At 40.5% G+C, this 24,556-nt stretch overlaps 1 protein-coding gene across 7 annotated transcripts in view; it reads left to right on the top strand.

The window, feature by feature from the left end:
- Positions 1-24,556, top strand: part of SBF2 (SET binding factor 2) — a 402,592-nt gene that overhangs the window by 224,003 nt on the left and 154,033 nt on the right. For all 7 annotated transcript variants that reach the window (XM_020789925.3, XM_020789927.3, XM_020789926.3 and 4 more), the window contains 3 exons: positions 15,862-15,994; positions 17,006-17,114; positions 24,165-24,278. In XM_020789925.3, coding sequence (XP_020645584.1) covers positions 15,862-15,994; positions 17,006-17,114; positions 24,165-24,278 — 356 coding nt within the window. The remainder of the gene's footprint in view (positions 1-15,861; positions 15,995-17,005; positions 17,115-24,164; positions 24,279-24,556) is intronic.

The raw sequence follows: 24,556 nt of genomic DNA, 5'->3' as shown, positions 1-24,556 counted from the left end.
ATTAATAATTAATACACATCATGGAGAATAATATGTTTTCGTTTACTTGATGGAATACAACTGATTATTCCACTAAACTTTGTAGGTTTATAACTTAGGGCAATCTGTATTAATTCTCTCACATTTAAAACAGTGGTCCACAGGAAAACTTGGGGAATGAATTTGTTTCTCTGGAGATACACTTCAGATAGAAAAACCTTGTACGGTAATCCTTGCCATGTGTTTATCTGAAACTTGACAGCCTTGCCTCTTGCAGAAGAGCAACTGCAAATTTCTTCCTGCCTGCAAATTTCTTCAAATTCTGCTAACAAATTTAGATAAAATTTTACACATGTGTAGTTGGAAAAAAAACTGCATACGTTTGTTTGCAACCAAACTGGCATACAGTAATTGATTTTAAGTGCTCACTATGTCTGTTGATTTGATGCAGTTCTGACAATTCTAACAAGATGTGTCTGAAAAAGTAGACTGTAATCCATAAAACACACACTAAAATAAATCTATTTGTTCTACTTGTGAAATTTATATTTCATCCATTATTCATCATTCTGTTTTCATATGTCTGACAAAGTGGACATGTCCACAAAAGCTCACATTAAAATGACTTAGTCTTTAAGGTGCCACATGTTTTTGTCTTTTGATTTGTTTTATTTCTTTGGATTTTGCCTGATAAAATAAATCTGTTAGCCTTTAGGGTGACTCAACTACGGTATTTTTTTTATTATGGTGTGGGTTCACAATGTGTGAATGACCAAAGGGTATGCAGTAAGTTTCATGGTTCAGCAGAGGTAGAATTGGATTTTCCAAGTCCTATTCCATCGTTCTAACCACACTAGCTCTCTAAATAAATCCAGAGGTAATTAAACATATATTATTAAACTTGATTGATGAATAATTTCTCATAATGTTCATTGTCTCCACTTGTTAAACTTTTCATCTCTGTACTAATGCAGATAGGTTTCGCTGAACACTCCTCCAAGGTGTTGCATTACTTATTAAGCTCTTTTTAAAGCAAGACTTCTGCTTTTTCCTGTTAAGACGTTGCCTTCTACAACTTGTACAGCTTCTGTACTGGGCTGTGTCAGTCTCCAGAATTATTTAGCAAAGCTTTCTTTATAATTGTTGACCCATTTTTGTGGATTAGTCTCACTTGAGTTACTGATTATTTCTCCTTTTAAGCTTTTCATTATAGCCTTCTCTTCTAAGAGCCTGGAACCTGTTGCATCAGTGGTTACAGTGTTTATTAATCTTAGTCAATTCCTTAATCTTGTGTCTATAACTGGCTATAAGATGCTTAAATAAAATGAGCAGAGTTCCTAGACTTCTGAAATGTTGAATAATATTGTAATCTTGAACAATGACCTCTGTACGTGTGTGTGTCCATAGCTCTTAATTTTTTTGAAAAAAGGGAACAACAGGAAATAGTCTGATTGATTACATTTTTTAAAAAGTAGGAAGTCAGATATTCTGGTACAAATTACATATCTTTTCAAATCCTGAAAACAGTGAAGGTCAGTCAGGAAACTTCTGTTCAGAATCTCCCAGCATATGGATAACATTCAACAGGATGTATGCCTGACTATGGAAGCCTAATCTGTAATAATCAACACTAGAAAGATTGTTGATTTGTTTTTGTGTTGTCTGGTTTGTTTGTGCCATGGCTAGTCCGTCAATGTCACGGATGTGCCTTGAAGTTCAAGGTTACCAACAAATATAGTTCTGTCTTCCAGCATGAGGAAGCAACACTGAATGGTCTTCAGAGCTTGCTGTTGCAATCAATTATACTTCAGGAGCAGAAGTATATCTTGCTTGCTTGTTCGGTCAAATGATTTAAGAAAGGAAGAGAAGTAAATTTTTATTACATTTAGCTTCTACAATTAGTGCTATCAGATGCAGACAAGGAGATAGTACATTTGAACATAGTTTCAGTATAATCACATATATGTCTACCAGAATTAAGTCCTCTTAAGCTAAATGAATGAGATTTAGTCCCATTTATTTCCATTGTAGGCTCTTTTGAGTCAGTTACAATTTTAAGGTACTACAGAGAACTGGCATTTGTGAGTTTGTGCATTTCAAATGACTGTTACAATGCCTACCTACATGTGCTTTTCAAGCACACATTGAATCTTACTCCTGAACAGTGCAGAGTAGCTCATATAGGTCACTGGAGCAAGAACTGCTACATGCAACTTTGTGCTTTGTTTGGATCAGTGACAAGATATGAAGTGGCAATTTTTGTGTGTGTTACATGCCATCATCAGAACCAACCTATAGTGACCCTTAGAAAAACTCTCAAGATAAATGAGATATTTAAGGAGTGGCTTTGCCAACTCCACATGCACACTCACAGTGAGTTTCCCTTTTTCCTGTCCAACTCTCTAGAAACCTACTGCTTTATTGTAGTAAATCATTTATAGCCAGCAATGCCCCAAATCTTTTGGAACTCGAAGCAGTGTGAGTGAATGGTAGAGCAAAGGTCCCAGATTCAGTCACTGGCACTTTGAGAGGTATTCTGTCTGTAGTCTTAGAGATTCACTGGTAGACCTAAGAGTCCTGAGCTAGATGTCTCCGTAGCCTAAGTGTGTTATTGCTGCACAAACATGCAACAATATTTATTGTATGACAGCCCAATTAAGTATTCTATAAGGCAACTCAGAAAACAGGCGTGCCTGAAACAAAAACATATAACTTTGGAACTATTCACATTTGTTGAAAAATACAATTGTATTTATTTTTGTGTAAAAATATAATTGTATTTACAATTGCTTTGTATTTGCGTGAGAAGTGGTAAACTGATGAAAAAAGGAGTCAAGCTTCTAATATTTTCCTTTGCGTGGTTTCACTTTGTGAATGTTAGTGAGCATAAGAAGGTATCATGTAGATAATCTTGACTGCTGACATTGATATCATCAGCATTCAGGCTGCCCTTTGCTATGTAAATCCTTTTTCCTGCTGGAATATCATGCCATTTTCTGGCTTTTTGAATCTTGGATACAGAAGCACAATATCCCACATTTATAAACTGAGTATTGTTTTTGTTTTGTTCTTTTTTTGAAGAACTGAATATATATTTGTTCATATATGCATGTATCAAGCTATTCCATGGTATAGCTTTTATTGTACAAAGCTATGGAAGCCTTGAGAGATGCCATGCGAACCTTGAAAACAGCCTATAAAATAATTAAATACATGCATGCATGCATTATCAGTATTCAGTCATCCCTTTGGTCTCATTCACATCTAGCCAGCATCAGCACTTGGCACCCTCATACAGCAGCCAGGGTCCATACTACTAGGGTTTTGTTGCAGATACTTTCCCTGAACTTCCTTTAAAACAAAGAAACAAGAATTGCACTCTTACGTCTGAGGAAGTGGACTTCATTCATGGAAGCTTACATTAAAATACTGTATAGCATAGTCTTTAAAGTGCCATAATGCTTTTTTCTTTTTTAATTTTTTTTCTTTTGTTGTTGCCTGATAAACTGTACATAAAACTATCTCTCTCTTTATGCATACATTGTTCATAATCTTTGCCTCTGGCTTTACTGCTCAGTCTTTATTATCACCTTAGTACCAAACATTTGCCAAAATCTTGTTGTGTAGCCTAGGCAAAGTTGTACATTTTGGTTCATTTGGTCTGCTCTAATAAAGAGCCCCTGCTGTGTTTCTCAGGGCATTGAGTCCATTATTTACTGGTGAGAAGCAGGCCAAAACTTGCAAACTTGCTTATGCTATGCAACTTGATTTCAGCAATCAAGTACGTATCATCTGGTTAGATCACCATCTCGTTAGTTTCAGACTGGTTGGACATATGGACTCTATAGGCATGGTGGCCCATCAGGATCACTGTAGGCTGAAGGATGGAGCTGAAGGATTTCCTGAAGCTTCTTTGGAATCTCCTTGCCTGCTTTGTTGGTGGTACTGTTCAAACCTCTGTGGAATACAAAATTGGTTAGGGTTTTGACACTATTACTCCTAAGTGTTCCAACCCTGCTGGTAGAGTGAGTCAGCTCCCTAGTTTAATGGAGAGCTGAGAGCAAACGAAGCACAATTCAGAATGTGTCCTGTTGTATGTGGATTATAAACCATCTGGAAACCTGTAATTTGATAGTGGTGACAGTGAAAAGAATGTATCTTTGTTCCCATTCTATCAGCAAGCAATAGACTAGAAATAGATTTTTTTTTAAAAAAAAAATTGATTGGATTCAACTTGACTTGGATCCAGTATCACTTGGACCCATTTCAAAGAGGCATATGGGACTGAAGTGACTTTGGTCTCTTTGATACATGATTTGCATGTCAAATATTGGGTAGGTTTGTGTATGACTCTTTATGCAGCTCTGGACCTCCCAGTAATTTTCAGAAGCATTGCCCATGGTATCCCGTTGGATCACCTAGCTAGTTTTAATGTTGGAGGCACTGTATTTCTATGGTTCTGAGTCTTCTTGCCAGATTCTACCCAGAAGGTGGTGCTGGCAATAATGTATTTGGTATGTATTATTACACAGGATATTATCACACAGAAATCCTTACACAAGTGAGGAGGAATTAAAGAACCTTGTAATGAGGGTGAAAGAGGAGAGTGCAAAAAACGGCCTGAAACTCAACATCAAAAAAACTAAGATCATGGCCACTGGTCCCATCACCTCCTGGCAAATAGAAGGGGAAGATATGGAGGCAGTGACAGATTTTACTTTCTTGGGCTCCATGATTACTACAGATGGAGACAGCAGCCGCGCAATTAAAAGACGCCTGCTTCTTGGGAGGAAAGCAATGACAAACCCCGACAGCATCTTAAAAAGCAGAGACATCACTTTGCCAACAAAAGTCCAAATAGTCAAAGCTATGGTTTTTCCTGTCATGATGTATGGTAGTGAGAGCTGGACCGTAAAGAAAGCTGACCGCTGAAGAATTGATGCCTTTGAATTGTGGTGTTGGAGGAGACTCTTGAGAGTCCCCTGGACTGCAAGGAGAACAAACCTATCAATTCTAAAGGAAATCAACCCTGAGTGCTCACTGGAAGGACAGATCCTGAAGCTGAGGCTCCAGTACTTTGGCCGTCTCATGAGAAGAGAAGACTCCTTGGAAAAGACCTTGATGTTAGGAAAGTGTGACGGCAAGAGGAGAAGGGGACGACAGAGGACGAGATGGTTGGACAGTGTTTGCGAAGCAACCAACATGAAATTGACACAACTACGGGAAGCAGTGGAAGATAGGAGGGCCTGGTGTGCTCTGGTCCATGGGGTCACGAAGAGTCGGACACGACTAAACGACGATCACACAGGATGATGATGATGATGAATATGCCGCATATCTCCCAACAATGGCTCACGACATTAAAATTCACAAAATTGATCTAACAGGACAAAGACAATCCATGTCTTTGTTACACCATGACTTGACTGCTGCAGAACATTCTATCTAGGGCTCTGGGAGCTTCAGTAGGTGTAAAAGGTGGCAGCTAAACTGGAGCATGGTAAGAGATCATATGACTTTGAGATTAATTGCAGTGATTCTCTTGATACTGTAGTCTGGTTGGGGGCATAGGCCCACTTGATGAGTATGTGGGAGAGGGCTTTCTCTTGAATTGCTCTCAGATTGTAGAGATCATCTCACCTTAAATTTCACCCACTTTCAACTTGCTGTGTTTAGGAAGGGTGTGAATACATTTCTGTTCATACTGATTACTTATCATTGTGATGATTTTAGTGGATTTTTAAATTGTGCTATTTTAATGGGTTTGTTGTCCAATTTCATTTTGATCTGGTGCATTTTGATTTGGATTATGTTTGTTAGTCACCTTGAATGCTGTTTTTTTAGTGGAAAGGAGAAAATATTACTAATATAAGTAAATAAATAAATACTACATGGCATGTTCCTTCTCTTGCTTTCCTTATTAGGTCAAAACAAAAGGAAAATAAAAAATGAATAAGACAAAATGTTATGGCACCTTAAATACTAAGTTCAGTATTTTAATGTGAACCTTTGTGGTAAAGTCCACTTCCTCAAATAAAGTGGATGTGCTAGCACAGACTAACACAACTTCCTCTTGTACAACTACATCTATGAAAGGGACTTTGTCTCCCTTTAAATTTTCTAAGCTATCTATCTTCACACTACAGAAGCAAGAAGAAGTCTATGCTACCTCTATAACTTTGTATGATGCCATATGTACTGTGAGTGTGCCATGAATAAAATAATCATATTTATTTATTTAAGCATTACCAGTCTTACACCCGAGTTCTGTGTTTATATAGTATTGCAATAAAAGTGTGTTATGTTCTCTCAGTATGTGTCATCTAAAGTTCAGTTATTCTAACCTCATGTATAACAGTAATTTCAAAGGAAATATGTTGATCTGGGCTAAGTAGCTGGTCTTGAGTAGCTATTCTACCTACTCTGCTTAGTTAAATAGAATCAAGGTATTTCTTTTGGATTTTACAGCTAAGTTAATCCATTACAATGTCTTTTTGTCACGTAATGGGCAAAAATAGAATGTTTTCCACTGCTTATTTTTGTTGTAATCGCTCTTCATAGTGTTTTCCTACAGTGCAAAAGAAAGAGAAAATGACAAGCAGGAGTTATTTCCTGCATACCAGAAGTAGAGAATGACCCCAAAGACATGCAAGAAAATTGTATTTTTAGGAAAAGACAAACTGGCTGAAATTCTATTGATTCACATAATAAATTGCACTAGAATTGCACTACACTAAAGTGAGCCACAACAAGAGTAGGTCCATTTGAATCAATGGCACTTACAGAGAAGTTAGCTCACCAAATCCCCAGTAATTCAGTGGGTCTACTCTACTTCAACTTACTGTACTAAGCAACAGGATTTCAGTTATTATTTCCCTAAAATTCCCAGATCTTCATGGGAATGCATAATTGTATATGTGTACTGCACTCATGAAGTTAGTGATAGCACACCAGCATAAGTGCTCAGGCACTGTGGGGTTGACAGCTGAAGGCAAGCAGTTCACTTGCTTCTGTTTAGCCAAAGGTCCAAAGAGCAGGGCAGCTGGTCATGGAAGCTATTGTGAATCCCACATGCCCCTTTTTGCACACAGCACTCCTTAAAGTGTGAGGAAGACTACTCTTCTGTTAGTCTTAGGCTGTATCTCTCTAGCTGCAATTTGAGTTTGAAACAAAAACTGAAAAGCATGTTATCTTCTATCTCCATAGGTTAAAAGAGGACTTGAGCTGACATATTGCTCACGTTGAAGAATATTTCACTAGTCTTCCACAACCACTGTACAGTGGTGCCTCGCACAACGGGCGGCTCGTAGAGCGATGAATTCGCTCTACGAGGCCATTTTTGCGATCGCAAATGCGATTGCAAAACGGTGCCCGTATAGGCGGTAATTCACAGAGCGAAGGTTGTTAAGCTGCTCGCTTACCGACCTTCGCTTTGCGACCCGCCGATCAGCTGTCCGGCGGGTCCAAAATGGCCGCCGGAACAGCCGAAAGGGGCCGGGGCGCAGCGTTTTCGCACCCTTGGTAAGCAAGGGGAGCGCGCGAAAATGCTGTGGAAGCCCTGAAATGGCTGCACGCAACCATTTCAGGGCTTCCGGCAGCGTTTTCGCGCGCTCCCCTTGCTTACCAAGGGTGCGAAAACGCTGCGCCCCGGCCCCTTTCGGCTGTTCCGGCGGCCATTTTGGACCCGCCGGACAGCCGATGGCAGCCATTTTGGCACCCTCGTTGTGCGAGGGGAGGGCGCGAAAATGGCTGCCGGCCCCTGGGAAACATCGCACAACGGTGAGTATTCTTTGGCACTGGAACGCATTAAACGCTGTTTAATACGTTCCAATGCCTTTTTGTGTTCCGTAGTGTGATGTTTCCCACAGCAAAGGTTAATCCGTTCCGGATTAACCTCGCTGTGCGGGGCACCACTGTATAAGTAACTACCGGTTAATTTTAATTATATTTGATTAACTCTCAGCCAACAGGATAAATACATGGCAGTTGAGTATTTTCTGATTCCATAAGAATTTCAGTGTTGGCAGTAGGGTTAACACTTTATTTATGATCACAGGTTTGGAGGAAGAGTACAAAGTGTATTTCTTATTTTCTCCTGAGCCCGCTGAAAATCAGAATCACCCTGTTGCCCAAATATAGCCAGCCTATTGACAATCAGGGTATATTCACTTCTGCTTTTTTGCATCATGTTTTGCCAAAAGACAGCATGAGAGATTGTATGTCCTAATAATTTACATTTAATAAGGGTAAAAAAGATACCCAAGTAGGGAAGCATTGTTCAAAACCAATGTTTTATTTGGAAACAGGTGCTGCATGACGGAATAGGGAAAGTTACAGAATATTGAATGCAGACTTCCAAAGAATAGCAAGGAGAGATAAGAGGACCTTCTTAAAAGCAAAGCAAAGCATACTGCTTATATACCACCCCATAGCGCTTCAAGCACTCTCTGGGCGGTTTACAAGTTAATTATGCATGCTACACATTGCCTCCCCAGCAAGCTGGGTACTCATTTTACCGAACTTGGAAGGATAGAAGGCTGAGTCAACCTTGAGCCGGCTACCTGGGATTGAACCCCAGGTCGTGAGCACAGTTGTGGCTGCAGTGAACAATGAAAAGATATAGAGGAAAATAATAGAAAGGGGAAAACCAGAGATCTGTTCAAGAAAATTGGAGATATTAAAGGAACATTTCGTGCAAACATGGACATGATAAAGGACAAAAATGGGAGGGACCTAACAGAAGCAGAAGACATCAAGAAGAGGTGGCAAGAATACACAGAGAAATTATAATACAAAGATCTGGGTGTCCCGGACAACCCAGATAGTGTGGTTGCTGACATTGAGCCAGACATCCTGGAGAGCGAAGTCAAGTAGGCCTTAGCAAGCATGGCTAAAAACAAGGCCAGTGGAGATGATGGCATTCCAGTTGAACTATTTAAAACCTTAAAAGATGCTGCTGCTAAGGTGCTACATTCAATATGCCTGCAAGTTTGGAAAACTCAACAGTAGCCAAAGGATTGGAAAAGATCAGTCTACATCCCAATCCCAAAGAAGGGCAGTGCCAAAGAATGCTTCAGCTACCGCACAATTGCACTCATTTCACACGCTAGCAAGGTTATGCTCAAAATCCTCCAAGGCAGGCTTCAGCAGTATGTGGACCGAGAACTCCCAGAAGTACAAGCTGAATTTTGAAATAGCAGAGGAACTAGAGACCAAATTGCTAACATGCGCTGGATTATGGAAAAAGCTAGAGAGTTCCAGAAAAACATGAACTTCTGCTTCATTGACTATGCAAAAGCCTTTGACTGTGTGGACCACAGCAAACTCTGGCAAGTTCTTAAAGAAATGGGAGTGCCTTACCGTCTTATCCATCTCCTGATAAATCTATATGCGGGACAGGAAGCAACAGTTAGAACTGGATATGGTAAACCTAATTGATTCAAAATTGGGAAAGGAGTACAACAAGGCAGTATATTGTCTCCCTGCTAATTTAACTATGCATAATACATCATGCGAAAGGCCGGACTGGAGGAATCCCAAACCGGAATTAAGATTGCCGGAAGAAATATCAACAACCTCCGATATGCAGATGATACCACTCTGATGGCAGAAAGTGAGGAGGAATTAAAGAACCTCTTAATGAGGGTGAAAGAGGAGAACACAAAAATGGTCTCTGTCATCGATCAGCTCCCCTAGGGGATGCTTAACAGTTCGGACAGAGAGTAATTAGAAGCTTGTGCTCCCTCATTAGGCTGAGTCGAGTCCTGGTAACTTCAACCGAGGGCCGCCCCAACACTTCTGCTTACAAGTCTGCCCTAAAAATATACTTCTGTAACCTTAGAAAATTCCAAAAAAGAAAGACACATGAGCTATGTAGTCAGTAGACTTACTCTGCTCAGTCTAGGTAGGACTCAGTAGCAAAATGTGGCCCTATAATTGCCCCTCAGGGTAATATTAAGACAGCTCCACTGTTCAAGAAACCAATTGATTTTCATAATTATTATTTTATTAAGAAAAATATAGAAATTCACAAAATAAAGTCAGTTTAATGCATAAGCCAGCATGCTATCATTTTCAAGGAATGATAAAAATATAAATGAAGCAATCATTCTCTTTAAATACAAAAACACTAAAAATCCTAGAAAAAACCACTAAAAAGCTCTATTAGGGTGGTCAAAAGGCTTAAAGCCCCCCTTTCCACCTAATCACCTACATCTCTATCAGTCTGTTACCTGCACTGCACAGCAGGCAACAAGACCTAGCAAACTGTAGTCCAAAAAGGTCAAAAAATGAGAAATCAGGAGAAAGGCTATTGTCCATAGTAAGAGTTCCTTTTTCAAGCTTAGCTGGAAACCCCCCTTCTTCTCCGTCTCTCACGCTGTCATCCAATCACAGCACGAAGTCAGGTAAACAGTCCCTCTTTATCTTCTCTTCTCATGGGAAACAGGTGTTGTTTTCCTCAGTATGTCTGCCATTCAGCCAAAACAAATGACCAGTCTTTTTATCTGGGAATGTTCTCCTCAGGCCTACAGAAAAACATTCCCACATCCCTCTACAAAAATACACTGTCAGCATGCAGAAATACAGGGAACCAATATGGAATCCATTCTACATTGTTCACTACTACATATCCCATTTAGAAATTACATTCTAGCTTCAATAACCTAAACCATGACAGTCTCAAGCTCAACATCAAAAAAACTAAGATCATGGCCACTGGTCCCATCACCTCCTGGCAAATTGAAGGGGAAGATATGGAGACAGTGACATAGTTTACCTTCTTGGGCTTCATGATCACTGCAGATGGTGACAGCAGCCACGAAATTAAAAGACACCTGCTTCTTGGGTGGAAAGCGATGACAAACCTCGACAGCATCTTAAGAAGCAGAAACATCACCTTGCTGACAAAAGTCCGCATAGTCAAAGCTATTGTTTTTCCAGTAATGATGTATGGAAGTGAGAGCTGGATCATAAAGAAGACTGACCGCCAAAAAATTGATGCTTTTGAATTGTGGTGTTAGAAGAGAGTCTTGAGAGTCCCCTGGACTGTAGGGAGAACAAACCTATCCATTTTGCAGGATATCAAATCTGAGTGCTCACTGGAAGGACAGTTCCTGAAGCTAAGGCTCCAATACTTTGGCCATTGCATGAGAAGAAAAGACTCCCTGGAAAAGACCCTGATGTTGGGAAAGTGTGAAGGCAAGAGGAGAAGGGGACGACAGAGGATGAGATGGTTGGACAGTGTCATTGAAGCTACCAACATGAATTTGACCCAACTCCAGTTGGAGACAGGAGGGCCTGGCGTGCTCTGGTCCATGGGGTCACAAAGAGTCAGACATGACTAAACGACTAAATAATAACAACAACTGCATGACAAGTAGCTGAAACTGCAGAACTTTATTACTTTTAAAGTGACAACACAATACAGTGCCTGCATTCTAGGTTTAGGTCCATGTGGATTCTGCAACAAAATATGACTGTGGTAGACTTAAATATCCCGTCCTGATACTGGCAGGCTCAACACTTATTTACAGTATGATGTAAGCCCTTGTGAGGCCATTTTAATTGTGAAGTCAAAATTTAATTTGAATCACAAAAGTTACTTTTTTGGACTACATTTCTCACAATTCCAGGCACAAGCAGTCTCAGGATGTGATCAAACAAGGAAATACAGCACAATTTGGACTGTTTGTGGAGCTGTCTGGTGTAGTCTATTTCCCCGTGATCATACGATGCATGGCGAAAGTCACTCTAGCTCAACTCTGATCCATGCCCAAGTGGTACTTTTTTGGTCCAGTTGTAGAGCTTCTACTTTTTGGACCTGGCCTGGAGCAATTTCCCAGCAGACAGAGGATTGCTTTATCTCTAAAGTGACCCTTCTCTGTGTAACCAGGCACGTGTCTTAGTATGTATTGACCTATGACTAATCTGAAGAGCTGCAGAAATTCCACATTGTATGTGTTTTTGTGTATAAGTATGTATTGATACCTGTGGCTGGATTTTGATTTGCAGTGGTAAGCTGGATGTGTCCCAGAAGGGTCTAGAGATGGGCACTTCATGTGGTTTGGTGGTTCAGTGCAGTTCAGCAGATTGGGCCCACAGGTGTGCACAGGCACCTCAGATTCCATGCCCTGCCTTCTCCGATTGGTGGCCCATCAGAAACAGTGCTGCAGGCTTCCCTGCCTCACATGCTCCTCTGAGTGGTTGCCCGCATGAAGAGACAAGGCGGGCACAGAATCCGGGACACACATGCAACACCTGTCAGGCTAATCCATTGAAACATGCTGAACTGTGCCAAATGCCCAAACCACTGTAAGTGTCCATCTCTAGGAAGATCTGTTAAAATTCGTTGGGAGGGGAATAGAATGTGTGTGAATGCAACTGTGTGCTTGCTGGCTGCTATGCTGCCTTACTGTAGAGATGCTGACATTTTTAAGGGTCTTACAATGTTTGGAACAGGTTTTAAATGCTTGCAATCGGTAGCCCACCTCCTGAACCCTATGCAAACTTAATTTGGCGTTGTTCTGAGTCGTCCTTAATTTTTAGTGATTTTCTGAATTTTCCCTCATTGGAATGCATTGGACGGACGATTGCAAGCATTTAAAATCTGTTCCAAACATTGTAAGGTACTTTTACAGGAGCGAAAAAGGACTTCGCAAAGCCATTGAAATGTATTGAGTCGGCTTCAATACATTCCAATGGAGGAAACATTGTTTCACTCAACGATGTTTCCTATGGTTTTTTTCACTTAAAGACGGCAATCCGTTCCAATTGGAACGGATTAACCGGTTTTCAATTCATTCCTATGGGAAATGGTGTTTCACAGAACGATGTTTCACACAACGTTGATTTTTTTGGAACCAATTAACATCGTTGTGTGAGGCACCACTGTACTCAGAAGTGTTTACCATTCCTTTCTGCTGGGAGTACAGTATTCTGGGACTCTGCAGCTTGTCCAACGTTACACAGGTTGGCTTTTCTCCCAGAAGGGACCATGGGGAATTGAACTCTGAATGTCTGGCTCTGCAGATAAACTCACCAAGCTATTCAACTAGCTACATCTCTCTCTCTCTCTCTCTCTCTCTCTCTCTCTCTCTCTCTCTCTCACACACACACACACACACACACACACACACACAGAGAGAGAGAGAGAGAGAGAGAGAGAGAGAGAGAGTTTGAACAGTAAAGAGAGAAATAAGCAAATGAGATTTCAAGCATATGATAAAACCTGACAGCTTATAGCAGCATTCCCCAATCCCTGGTCCCTGGCCCGGTGCCGATCCGTGGCATGGGCCAGACCAGGCTGTCATGGACCGGACAAGCTTGGGGAACTCTGGCTTATAGTATTGAACTTTCTCATTCTCAAGGTTATGTCACCAAAATAACATAGGCTGTGCTTCACCCAAGAGAGTTTTTTAAAAAAACTATTTTTAAAAAGGTAAAGGTAAAGGTTCCCCTTGACAATTTTTGTCCAATCGTGTTCGACTCTAGGGGGCAGTGCTCATCCCCGTTTCCAAGCCATAGAGCCAGCTTTTTGTCTGAAGACAATCTTCCGTGGTCACATGGCCAGTGCGACTTAGACACGGAACGCTGTTACCTTCCCACCGAGGTGGTCCCTATTGATCTACTTGCATTTGCATGCTTTCGAACCGCTAGGTTGGCAGGAGCTGGGACAAGCGACGGGAGCTCACTCCATCACGTGGATTCAATCTTATGATTGCTGGTCTTCTGATCCTGTAGCACAGGCTTCTGCAGTTTAACCCACAGCGCCACCACGTCCCTATTTTTTTTTAAAGGGGCAGTATAAATCCAGCCTTGAGCTGTAGTATTGTTTAAGCAGCAGTGGAAGAGGAACATAGCTTGTCTGCCTGGTTTAGTAAAAGATATATTCTAGGAGGAAGAGTTCCTGTTACGAGTTAAACAGTGATGTCAAACAGAGTAGTTGTAATTTGTTGGGAGCAAACACTTGGAAGGGGACGGTGGGGTGAGTGCCACAAAATCCTCTGGCTGTGTCATGAGTTTTAAATATTTTGCTTGCTTCAAGTTTATTTCTATGGAAGCTATCCAGGAGATTGACAGGTTTATTTTTAATGTTTCTAATTTTCTCTCCTTCCACTCATCACAGCCATTTGTTTGGTTCCAAAGGTTCTATACATTAAAAATTATGCATAAAGTGTTATACTTTCTGAATTTGACAAAATAGAGAGAAGGTTACTTTATAAAATCCCTTAAAATGAAGGAAAACTCCTTATGTATTTCTATAGCCATATATTTAAAAACATTAGAACTTAGTAAAGCTTACTTAAAATGACTTTTGTGATAAATTGGTGCTTCCAATTACCATACCGAGCATCTTTGATTGAACAATTATATGTTAGGTCAGCAATACTTAAGTAGAGAATCATGGGTTTTTCAGATTTCTTGAACTTCAGCCACCAGAATTCTGTAGGAATTCCCCCACGCAGAATTCTGGGGATTTTAGCCAAACATAAAAGTCCTTAGAAGAATTTTCATTTACTTACACTTGAGGAATGAAAACTTTGTCAGCTATTTTATTCCTCTGAAAAAGACAAAGGAAAGGGGTAGGAGGGGCTTAGCTTCATGGAAGCTTCAGAGGATTTATGGGGACTGGTAATTTTAGAGGCATTCTTACTAAAACTGATGGGCATAAAGACTGCCAGTCCCCTAATCCCTTGCAGCTTCTACAGAATTTATCCCCTCCCACCCTTTTCCTGTGCCTTTGTGTGCAAATAATTGAAAACTCATGTGAGGACTGAAGTCAAATAAATTTGAAAGCCTAATTCCTACTTACGTATTTTTGTATATAAATTGAATCTTAAAAGATTGCCGGGTCTGTTAACTCCTAAGAATATAAACTGCAGTTCCAAGACGATTTTACACAAATATATCTGAAGTCACAAAGTGTATAGAATTGTTTCCACAGACATGATCAAATTATTTGACAGGTCCCATAGATGGGGTGTTATACTTTTAATTCTTAACAGAACCTGCAGTTGTCAGCAAATTATAGAATAAAACAGGCTAAAATCCAGTAGTAAGTTACAACTAGAGTAGACTCATTGAATCAGTCGGATTGGGTGAGTTAGCTGCTCTATAATTTCCTTTGATTCAGTTTGTATACTCTAGTTGCAACTTATTACTGAATTTCAGGCATGTTCTTTTAGCAAGATTACAAGAAAGCATCTGCGTCCACTGACCACTGTATTCATATATTAATTCTAAGTCCCCTGCACATCCATGCACACATCCACATACATGTTAAAAACCAGAATTATATTCATTTATACAATCCATGTAGGAATTACCTGGGTTTTTCAGCATATTCATCTTCTTCAGTCTCTTACATAAACTGGGCTAGCTGCTCTTCAGAGCCATATTTTCCAGTTTATAATTTACAGATAAGTTTAGGAAGGTATATTGTATTCTTTTGTCTACATTAGCAGCCTTAGAGACCCATTATGTGAAGACTACTGTATTATGTTAAGCTCATTTGATAACTTAACCTGTCTTCATAAAAAATTGTACAAAATATATTTTCAGGTTATTGTTCAACAATGTTTCAAAAATAAGATCAAATAGCTTGAAAGAGATCTACAAATAGCTTGAAAGAGATCTACAAAAGCATCTCAACTGTAGTAAACTAGTCAGTAGTAGGCCAAGTTTTTTAAAAAACAGAAAAAGAAGAAAAAACCTGAAAGGCATGGAAAAGATAAAATGTACAATATGTAGTATGTTATATCCTTACCATACATTTCTCTAAAGTGATTCCAAAAATGCTAATTGCTTCATTTTATCTTTCATTCTTCTGTTTTGGCAGTACATTTATATATTGTAAATTTTGTTTTTGTTTTCTCTTTTAAGGAATTCAAAACGTGCTAAGTTTGTTCTGTGCAGTCCTTACGGAAAATAAAGTCCTCTTCCATTCTGCAAGTTTCCAAAGACTGAGTGATGCATGTAGAGCACTAGAGTCTTTAATGTTTCCTCTTAAATACAGGTAAGCTTTCTTGCACAGCTCTGATACTACGAACACCAAACCCCCACTATAGCCAAAATCCCACTAAGTAGTTACACCAGTAGAAGGGAAATGGTATAACTCACAGCAGCAAATCCCTGCTTGGATTCCTCATTGTGCACCACAAGCCCCCCGCAAGAAGCATATCTTTGACAGGAGAAGATCTTGGTTCCTTTCCTGATGAATGAATGCCTTCCTCTTACTCTGAGCAGTGCTCCATTACTGAAGAACATAATTCTCTTTGAAAACAGAGGAACTCTCACCCTGGTAATGAGGTGTAGCTGTTACATCCCTGAAAGCCTCCTCTACCAGTCTGATTCTTCAGATACAGGTTTATCAAAATGTCCTATGTCCACATAACTGTATGAGTAGCTGGGATGTCCAGGAAATATATTAACAATACATTGGATTTGGAAGTACTTACATATCTATAGAGGAATCTAAAGTCTTGTGGAAACCATGAATTATGAACTTTTTAAAGATGCCATGTAACATTAGATTTTTTGGTAAGTTTTAAGAAATGCTTCCTGAATTAATTTAGGTGGTTTGTCTAAGTTATTGGATGCTCTTTTTGGTAGATCATTTAATCGTATTAACAGCATTGTCCAGATTAAGAGATATCTCATCCAATCTACCAAGCTCTGTTTCCTAGTCCTTTTCATGGGTTTCAAAGGAGAATCAGATCCAGTTCAGCTACTTTGGAGTTTGAAAATAGTAAAATGAAATACATGAAGCATCTTGTTAAAGAGAATCTATTATGTTCAGCTGTTCATGTGAAATGTACATGCCAAAAAACTTAATAGATAAGCAAAAAATACATACCAGATAGAAAATCCTATCCTATAAATGTGCTTTGCATACTGCAATGCAAATGATGGCTTAAAATGATATAAATGGATCTGTGACAAATGACATGGAAGTTATTAAATGTGAAAGTTGGTGTTTGACAAAATACTGTTCCTGTACTTAATTTTGTCTTCATTTTTTTTCTAGTTACCCCTACATTCCAATTCTCCCAGCACAGCTCCTGGAAGTTCTCAGTTCACCCACACCTTTTATTATTGGTGTTCATTCTATCTTCCGTAATGATATTCATGAACTTGTAAGTATATTCAACTGCGTGCCCCTGTGCTTAAGTTCCAATTTAAACAAATCATTCAGTATAAAATATTGATACTAATTCTTCATAATAAAAAGAATGGATGTAAGCAAGTGAATAAAGTAAATTCTTTTCATAAAATGATTTAAAAGATGTTGTTAGTCGCCTCGTACATTTTGAATAGAAATAGAAAAGTTTAAAAAATGGCAGATAAAATCCGCATTGAAAGTGTGGGGAACACCTTTGGGAGCCAAAAAAGTAGTATGATCTACAGAAAATTGTGCCACAGCCTGCTCTAACATGTAGTAGTTTTTCAGCAGAAACTTCAGGATATATTTTGACCAATAATACATTGGTGGTGATAGATTGACTTTTACAGTGATTGCTTTATTTATTTGATTGTTACATCTATATCTTGCCTTTTCTCCGGTGAGATCAAGGTAGCATACATGGCTCTCCTGCTCTCCATTTTATCCTCACAACAATCCTGTGAGGTAGGTTAGTAGGAACTGCATTGAAATGGACAACATAAAGTAACCACATGTAGTAGACCACATCAATTATCTGTGAAATTGTGGTTGTTGATTATGTCTGAAAATACAGTTTGCCAAATTGTCAGTTATTTATATGATGAGTTGGAGCCACACTTCCCTCTGGCAGAGTCCCAACCACAAAGCTCTCCCTTGAAGGATGGGGAAGTTGAACAATTTCCTGTTTTCCCTGCCAACTCTTGTGTCCTCAGGAATCTCCTCTGAGGGTCAGGGGGCTGTCTGGAGCAGCATGGGAGATAGTACTGAGGGCTAAAGAGGAAATCAAGAAAAATATTTTCTCCCATTCTCTCCCAGTGCTCAATTTCAGGTCTTTATATGAAGGAATCTTCCTTTCAAAGAAGGTCAAATCTAAATCTTACCTGAAAAATGTTTACCCCTCTGGATGGGAGGAAGGGTATGAACGGAAATTACTCAAGGCTCTTTATAGGTAATGCAAATTTCGCTGATATATTTAACTCTGAATCAAGAACGAGAAACAGTGAATACTTTTCCTCAAGGATCAAACATACCGTATTTTTCGCTCCATAAGACGCACCTCTCCATAAGATGCACCAATTTTTAGGAGATGAAAACGGGAAAAAAATAATGTTTTTTTCTCCTAAAAATTGGTGAGCCTTATGGAGAGGTCCGTCTTATGGAACACACTGTAGGACCCTTTGGAGGCTCACCCAGCCCCCCCCAGAGGCCAGAGGGGGCGAAATCGCCACCTTCAGGGACTCTTCTGAAGCTTCCCAAGCCTCAAAAGAGTCCCAGAAGGCGGCAATTTTGCCCCCTCTAGCCCGGCGGGGGGCAGGGTGAGCCTCCAAAGGGTCCTAGGGTGTGTTCCAGGACCCTTTAGAGACTCACCCTGCCCACCGAGGGTCAGAGGGGGCAAAATCGCCACCTTCTGGGACTCTTCTGAAGCTTCCCAAGCCTCAAAAGAGTCCCAGAAGGTGGCGATTTCACCCTCTCTGGCCCGGCAGGGGGGCAGGGGTGAGCCTCTAAAGGGTCCTAGGGTGTGTTCCAGGACCCTTTAGAAACTCACCCTGCCCCCCGGGGATCAGAGGGGGCAAAATCGCCACCTTCTGGGAGTCCTCTGAAGCTTCCCAAGCCTCAAAAGACTCCCAGAAGGTGGAGATTTTGCCTGTGCTGGCCCCATGGGGGAGCTTCGCAAGGGTCCTGGAAGGCTCACTCGGACCCTTGCGATGGTCCCCCCACCCCCCACGGGCCAGCAGGGGTGAAATCAGCAGGTCCAGGTGAGCCTTCCAGGAACCTTGTGACTCTCCCCTGGAATCTGGCGATTTTGCCCGCGCTGGCCCTGTGGGGGGTGGGGATAGCGTTGCCAGGGTCTGAGTGAGCCTTCCTGGACCCTTGCGACGCTCCCCCCCCACGGGGCCAGTGGGGGCGAAATCGCGGCCTTCGCTCCATAAGACGTACAGATTTCCCACACACACTTTTTTTTGAGGGGGAAGTGCGTCTTATGGAGCAAAAAATACGGTAATCTGTTTGAAATTAATACAAAAGGGAAGTTCATAAAAGATGCAGTTGTATTCAAATCATTCTGAAAGCTAAATGCAGAAAGTATTGCATGCCAAACCATGATTTGATTCTTCACTGAAGTCAACAAGATTATTACTGGGGGGGGGGAGATTTTTATGACAAGGCAATTGTTTCTTGCAACCTGTGTTTGAGCTTGTGGGTGGATTTGAACATGTTTATGAATAATCTGGTGAGAAAGGCCCGATTACCATATTTTTCCATGTATAAAATGACATTTTCCCTAAAATAATTAGGGTGCCTCTTTCTGTTGCCTCCCCTGTCTGCCAGATCACCACCTCCAGTGAGACTGACGGGCTCAGCTCACGTCACCCGCCTTGTCCCCTCTGGTGATGGAGGCAGGAGGAGGCAGAGGTGGAGGCAAACATGCACTTGCGTGCGCTCGGGCGCCTTTTCCTGCTGTTGCCGCTGGATCACCTCCTCCAGCGATTGTCTCCTTAGGGCAGGGGACAAGGCAGTGAGATGAGCTGGAGGTGAGCCCTGGCAGTCACACTGGAGGAGGAGATCAGGCAGGCAGCAGAGGCAGCAGCAGCAGGAGACAGAGGTGGAGGAACAGTTGTCAATTAACTGCTCTTCTGCCTCCATCAAGGGTCAAAATTAAGGGGTTGTTTTATACATTGGGGGGGTCATATACACAGAAAAATACAGTACTCATAAACATGTTTGAACTTGCTTATGGATTCAAATGTCGGTTGCAGAGAAAATGTGAAATGTCATAGAAATCATCCCCATAATTATTACAATACTAGGTAGTCTATATTAGCACCTTACATGACATATAAAATCAAAACAGGCACGATAAAGAAATTGTTGTTGCTGTGTGCCATCAAGTTGCCTCTGACGTATGGCAACCCTATAAATGAGCAAGTCTGTGGCTTCCTTTAAGGAGTCAATCCATCTTGTATTTGGTCTTATTCTTTTCCTGCTATCTTCCATCTTTCCCAGCATTATTGTCTTTTCCAGAGAATCCTGCCTTCTCTTGGAGTGTCCAAAGTAGGATAGCCTCGGTTTCATCATTTTTTACTCCAGAGACAGTTCAGACTTGATTTGATCTAGGACTCACTTGTTCATCTTTTTGGCAGTCCAAGGTATCCACAGAGCTCTCCTCTAGCACCACATTTCAAACAAATCAATTTTTTCCTGTCTATTTTTCTTACCTGGCCAGCTTTCACACCAATACAGCTTTCTAGTATTGGAAATACAAGAGTGTGGATGATCTTGGTCTTCGTTTCCAATGACACAATCTTACAGTTAATGATCTCTTCTCATTTCATCATTGCTGTCCTTCTAAGTCTCAGTCTTGTTCTGATTTCTGGGTTGCAAACTCTGTTTGGATAGATGATGATATAAGTAAATAATAGCAATAAATATTTTTCACTTCACCGTCTTCTGAATCTAATCTATCTTTGTACCCTTATCTGACACTTTTCACTTATGAAAATCCATTTTGTTTCTCCATATTAAAGTCTAACAGTAGCCTGTTGTCCACAATATGGGTTACACATCAGGGCAATCAAGTGTTCAGGCACACCAATTTCTTTTAGAATAATCCATAGCTTTTCATGATAATGAATTTCCAGGACAAACAGATCACCCATGTCCTAGTCTGAGAGTCTATCCAGTCTTCCCTCCTTTTTCTCTCATTGGTTACATAGACAAGTAGAAGACTCTTTTATGAAGCAGACTGCTCATCTATTAATAGGATGATTGTGGAATCAGTACTTTGAACATTGTGTTAATAATTACATCATTGCTTTGAGAGCCCAAGAACAATGTCACTGACACCTTCTTTCTCCCATCTTACTCAGTCCCCAACCCCCAAACTGTGTATTCAGTCTACATAGCTCTCTGAAACCCAAAAAGGGTACTCAGTAATCATTATGGTGCCTAAATTTCATGGAAGGGTGCTTGTGCTGCCATCCTCCCCCCCCCCATTACTGTATATAATAACAAATCTGAAGAGAGGTGGCTTCTGCACCATATATTGAAAATACAGTTGAAGAGTCTTAAGAGTTTGGCTTGAATGAAATGTGAATTATAGAAAGAGTAAGAAACTGCTTCTTCTGTATAGTATTTTAAACCGGTTTTCATTGTTAATTGTAATTGTTGTGAGCAACCGGGTCCCCTATGGCAGGGGTCCCCATTTGGAACCGCAGACCAGTTGGGGGAACAGGCTCCATGCATGGGGGCGGGGGCAACCCCATGCTCCCGGGCAGGTGTGTCGCTCTCATGGGTGGGTGTGTCACACTTGCGGGCATGCACGTGAGTGGGACACACACCCGGCAAGCGTGTGATGGGGTGGAGATCTATCTCTGTGGCCCAGTCCTGAGAAGCCCACTGACCGGCACTGGGCCACAGACTGGGGGTTCGGGACCCCTGCCCTACAGGGAGAAAGGGGACATATAAATAAAAAAATTTAAATGATCCCCATAGTCAAAGACTTTACTGTAGTCTATAAAGCGTAATTTAAGAATCTCTTAATAAAGGAATTAAAGAACCTCTTAATGAGGGTGAAAGAGGAGAGCGCAAAAACGGTCTGAAGCTCAACATAAAAAAGCTAATATCATGGCCACTGGTCCCATCACCTCCTGGCAAATTGAAGGGGAAGATATGGAGGCAGTGACATAGTTTACCTTCTTGGGCTCCATGATCACTGCAGATGGTGACAACAGCCACGGAATTAAAAGACACCTGCTTCTTGGGAGGAAACTGATGACAAACCTAGACAACATCTTAAAAAGCAGAGACATCACCTTGCTGACAAAAGTCCACATAGTCAAAGCTATAGCTTTTCCAGTAGTGATGTATGGAAGTGAGAGCTGGACCATAAAGAAGACTGACCGCCAAAGAATTGATGCTTTTGCATTGTGGTGCTAGAAGAGAGTCTCGAGAGTCCCCTGGACTGCAGGGAGAACAAATCTATCCATTTTGCAGGATATCAAATCCGAGTGCTCACTGGAAGGACAGATCCTGAAGCTGAGGCTCCAATACTTTGGCCATCCCATGAGAAGAGAAGACTCCCTGGAAAAGACCCTGATTTCGGGAAAATGTGAAGGCAAGAGAGAAAGGGATGACAGAGGATGAGATGAATGAACAGTGTCATTGAAACTACCAACATGAATTTAACCCAAGTCGCTGAGGCTGTGGAAGACAGGAGGGCCTGGTGTGCTATGGTCCATGGGGTCACAAAGAATGGGACACAACTTAACAACTAAACAACAGCAACATAAAGCATAAACTAATCTTCTGAAATTCTCAGGCATGCTTCACTAGCTTACAAATATTTGTTATATCTTTAGTATCTCCTCCTTTTGGGATTCTTGTTTGAATATCTGGTTTTTTGCTCTGTTTATAGTAAAAGTCTTTGTTGAAAAACCTTCAGCATCACTTTTCTTGCAGGTGAAATTAATGCAATGGTCTTTCTAATCTTTGGCATCTTGTTTCTTGAATATAGGAATGTATATTGTGTTTTCCATATTTGTTTGTTTATTTATTATTTATTTATTATTTCTGCATTACAGCCCCACTAGTGTTATCATTCCCTCTCGACAAATTCTTATTAAGATTTTGACATATTCAGTCTGTGTAGCTTGAAATAGTTCTATCTGTATCCCATCATCACTAGTGATTTAATTTCTCCAAGTGCTCTGGGTGCAGCTTTCACTTCACTTTCTAAAACTGCAAGTTTTTCATCAGTGGTTTCTTCTTCAAAGAAATTTGTATTGCAGTGTATTGCTTCCCCGTTTCCTGAAGCATGCCTTTGCAGTATAAAGACTGTTGCCTTCAAAAAAATTATGTGAATCATTCTCCTGTTTCTTTTCTGACTTCTAGGGCTAATTCTCTCAACAGTATCTGGTTCCTGTTTGTTACTTATTTTTGCATTTCAGTCATTCATGGTAATTAGCACATCCTGCTTTAGTGTGTGAGTAATTTCTTCTTGGACCCTTGCTTAAAAGCTTGTGAGCATAGACATAAATTATCGTTATGTTGATAGGTTTCCAAGAAGTCTAATTTCCATTGTTTGGTCAGAGTTTGCATTAGCCACAAGAAGCATGATGCTACATTTTCTTTCCGTATTAGAGCAATACTGTTTCTTCTGATTTCATAATTTTCAGAGTAAAAACACTTTGTAATTAACAGACTGAAAATGTTCTGTTCCAGTCCACTAAGACTAAGTACTGCAATGTTTAAATGTTCCATTTCTTGCTTTATGTTTTCTAGTTTACTCTTATTCCGTATTCCAGTTGTATGTGTCATGCAGCATATCTGCACACATTGGCAACTAGATATATTTTTGGTTTTAATCTAGTTGCTTCATTAGCAACGGGGCCATTTGTATTTGTCCATTGTTCTTCCCTAGTAGCCAGCTGAGTGCCTTCTGGTCTCTTGTTTCATTTTGAACAATGTCTTCAAGGTAAGAAATAGTCAGAAGTGGTTTACCATTGCCTTATTTGGGTCAGTATTAACAGTATTCACCATTACCTGTGAAAGATTCCCTGCCCATGTCACCTCCACATACTGCTTCTGCCCAGTAGCTGCCCTTCAGCAGTTTTTCTGCCACTGTGACTGCTGGAATTATCAGTTCTCCTCTGCTTATGTGATCATTACTCCTGAAAAGGGTGGATGCATCTTAGTGTGGTGTCTCAGCTTTGACTATTACAGCCTGAATGACCCTGCTAAGTGTCCAAGCTCATAATAAAGCCTCCTGATGACACTGATGTCAGCTTCCCTGACACACACAAACCTCCTTACTGTGTTCATGTGTGCCTCCAAGAGATAGACTGAAACAGTATTCTAAAACAACTATTTATCTGTGCTCTCAGTGATGTAGTTCTACATCTTTCAAATAATCAAGGTTATCCCTTATAATTATTATACAGTACTGGTGTTTCACAGTCTCATTGCTTTCACATTCATGGTGTCAAATGTTATATAAAATGCTAATTTATTTGTCTGTGTCTTTCAGTTAGATGTAATCATAGCAGACCTGGATGGTGGTACAATTAAAATTCCTGAATGTATTCATCTGTCCCAGCTCCCAGAACCACTGCTTCATCAGACTCAAACTGCTCTTTCTCTTGTAAGTCAAATTCCGTAAATCATTTCCAGTTTACTAATTTTTATTTCAGTCCCTGTCCACATCAGTGCTATTATTTACATTATTAAACACATCTCATAATCATCAGAGTCCTTTTAGTTTTTATTAATAAGAAAAGCTTTTGTGGGCAATAAGAGTCATAGAAGACTAAATAAGACGAAAGTAGGTTTAATAGTTCTCATTTGCTGCCAAATAACACAAAAAGGCAACTATGCTAGGCAATTGTAGACTGAGAATAACTGAAAACAAACAAAAACTAA

This window comes from Pogona vitticeps, chromosome 1 (assembly GCF_051106095.1).
Source record: "Pogona vitticeps strain Pit_001003342236 chromosome 1, PviZW2.1, whole genome shotgun sequence".
Taxonomy (NCBI): Eukaryota; Metazoa; Chordata; class Lepidosauria; order Squamata; family Agamidae; genus Pogona; species Pogona vitticeps.
This window is presented reverse-complemented; position numbering and strand designations above follow the sequence as displayed.